We start from the raw sequence: 2,246 nt of genomic DNA on the forward strand, positions 1-2,246 counted from the left end.
TTTTAATTTTTGTGCCATGAAAGGGAATTAATAGCTTAAATCAAATGAATCAAATATTAGGTATGAAATACAAAACTTCAATTATTAGATGATGATCTTAAAATAGACAATTAATAATCTTTGCAAGTTTCATTCATTTCTCCATAGACAAAATAAAATAAAATAAAATCAATCATACAACATTTTTATCTAGAGCTACATCCCGGATAAGAGCACACCGACAATTGCATCAGTAGTGCAGGTACAATAAATGCTTGGAGAAAAACGTGCAATAGCCCCTTGAACTTTTAGTAATTTCACACATAGAATCTCTGAATTTTAATTTTAATGATCAAAATCTGTAATTTTATCAAATAATTTAATAAACCAATCTTCCCAATCGGATTTACAAGCTACATGGGCATTTTTTATGGTGATTCTTACACATAGCCTTGTAAGAATTCAAAACACGGATAAAAGCTTTTTTTTTTTTTCAATTTTTAATAATTAAGCAGGAGAATTTAAGAATGGGGTGATCCTGTTTTCAATTTTGTTGCTTTTTTAATTTCTTCGAATAGAAGAAGTAATTTTCTTCATAGTCTTAAGACTATAGGATTATGTGTGACAGTGTAAGATATATGTCCAAAACCATTATGCAATTAGCACTCTTAATTAAGGAGAAAAAATTATTAAACTATTTGATACAATTCGGAAAGTATATAGATGAAGAGAAAGGCATAAACGGCTCCAACCCGAATACACCTTCTTCTTTTTTTTTTTTTTCGATACATAGAAACTGAAAAATTTGCGCTTTCTATGCGTCCAAAATTGTACGAACACACCGTAAAAGACGAAAACAAAAGAATAAAAAGTTCACAACGATAATTTCAAACACTGCAAAAAATAAAATCATTCAATTTTACAAAGAGTATCCAATCACCATACAAAGAAAAATTACGAACCATCAAATAAAACCTTCAATCAAAACTAACATACAATGAATATTCACAACAAAGGGAATGAGATAGATTAGATGTTACTGATCTCAAACCTAGCAAAATTCCACACAGTTTGAATCCTCTTTCACACACCTTTTTTTTTTTATTATTATTATTTTTTTTTTAAGAGATAGATACATATTTTAGAGATAGATATCATACTACATGCTTTGTTTATTTCATTTAAAAATAAACTTAGCTATAAATGTGAATTAACTAGATTCGAACTTGAGACCTTGNTTGCGCTAGGGACGGTCGTTTTTTTTTTTTTCTGTTTTTTCTTAAATTAAAAGTTTTAGAAGTTGAGGGAGTCTCCGACCCTCCCGGTCCTGCTCATGCTCGAGCCCACGGCGCAGCTCCGGCTCCTCATCCCCACCCCGAGTTTACAATTCCCCTCACCAACTCCGCCGCCTCCGAACTCGCACTCCCTGTCCTCGTCGATCCTCCCGATCGCCGCCACGCTCCGGCTCCGCTTCGGCCCCTCCGCCGCCGCCGCCGCCGCCGCCGCCCTCTCCGCCTCGGCCCGCCGAGACGCCGCGCGGACGAGCTCGCCGAAATCCTCGTCCCTGCCGCCGTCGCCGGCCGATCCGTAGCCGTGGGAACGGCTGCCTCGGCGGCTGCGCGCCGCCACGGCGCTGAGCGTGATCGCCGACGCCACGACAGCCCCTCCGCCGCCGCGGCCGCCGCCGCCCGCGCACCCCGTCATGCTACTGACGTAAAAGTCGCGGGCGCGGCCGAGGGCCCTGATCGGCGCCCTGATGCACCGGCCCAGGATCAGCAGCGCGCCTCTCGTCCCCTTGCTCATCATCATCGTCGTCGACATCGCTCGAGTACGGGAGAAGAAGAAGAAGAAGAAGAAGAAGCAGCTTACAATATGCGCGAATGTGATTGGTTTTGGAGTTAGAGTTTGAATTGACTTCGTATGAATTTATAGGCTTCTTCATGTAAGGACGCGTTCATTAATTAAGCGGACCGTTTCGCCGGGGCGGTGACGGATGGGGCGTGGTGGACCGGGTCCATTAGTGGAGTTAACGGAAGAGTCAATTTGGGCTTTCCAATTAGAGAGTGTATAATAATATACAAAATTAATTACGCCAACAAATAAAAAATCAAAAAAAAATTAATGTCACCTCAGATGTGAGCGTATTTATACCAAATGCGCCGACCGTTTTGCCTATTAGAAAATTTTCCTCGCTTATTGACCGATGAAAACTATGCGCAATAAAGCATCTGGAGCCCACTTATATCTACTTTTATTTATAGACTATT

The 2,246-nt window shown here is 40.9% G+C and overlaps 1 protein-coding gene across 1 annotated transcript; it reads right to left on the bottom strand.

Annotated features, from left to right (window-relative positions):
* On the bottom strand, window positions 1,224-1,995 carry LOC109718630. The gene has a single exon (XM_020244950.1). It carries the CDS (start codon window positions 1,798-1,800, stop codon window positions 1,273-1,275), a length of 528 nt encoding a protein of 175 aa, XP_020100539.1. The 5' UTR covers window positions 1,801-1,995; the 3' UTR covers window positions 1,224-1,272.

Source organism: Ananas comosus, linkage group 12, assembly GCF_001540865.1.
Source record: "Ananas comosus cultivar F153 linkage group 12, ASM154086v1, whole genome shotgun sequence".
Lineage (NCBI taxonomy): Eukaryota > Viridiplantae > Streptophyta > Magnoliopsida > Poales > Bromeliaceae > Ananas > Ananas comosus.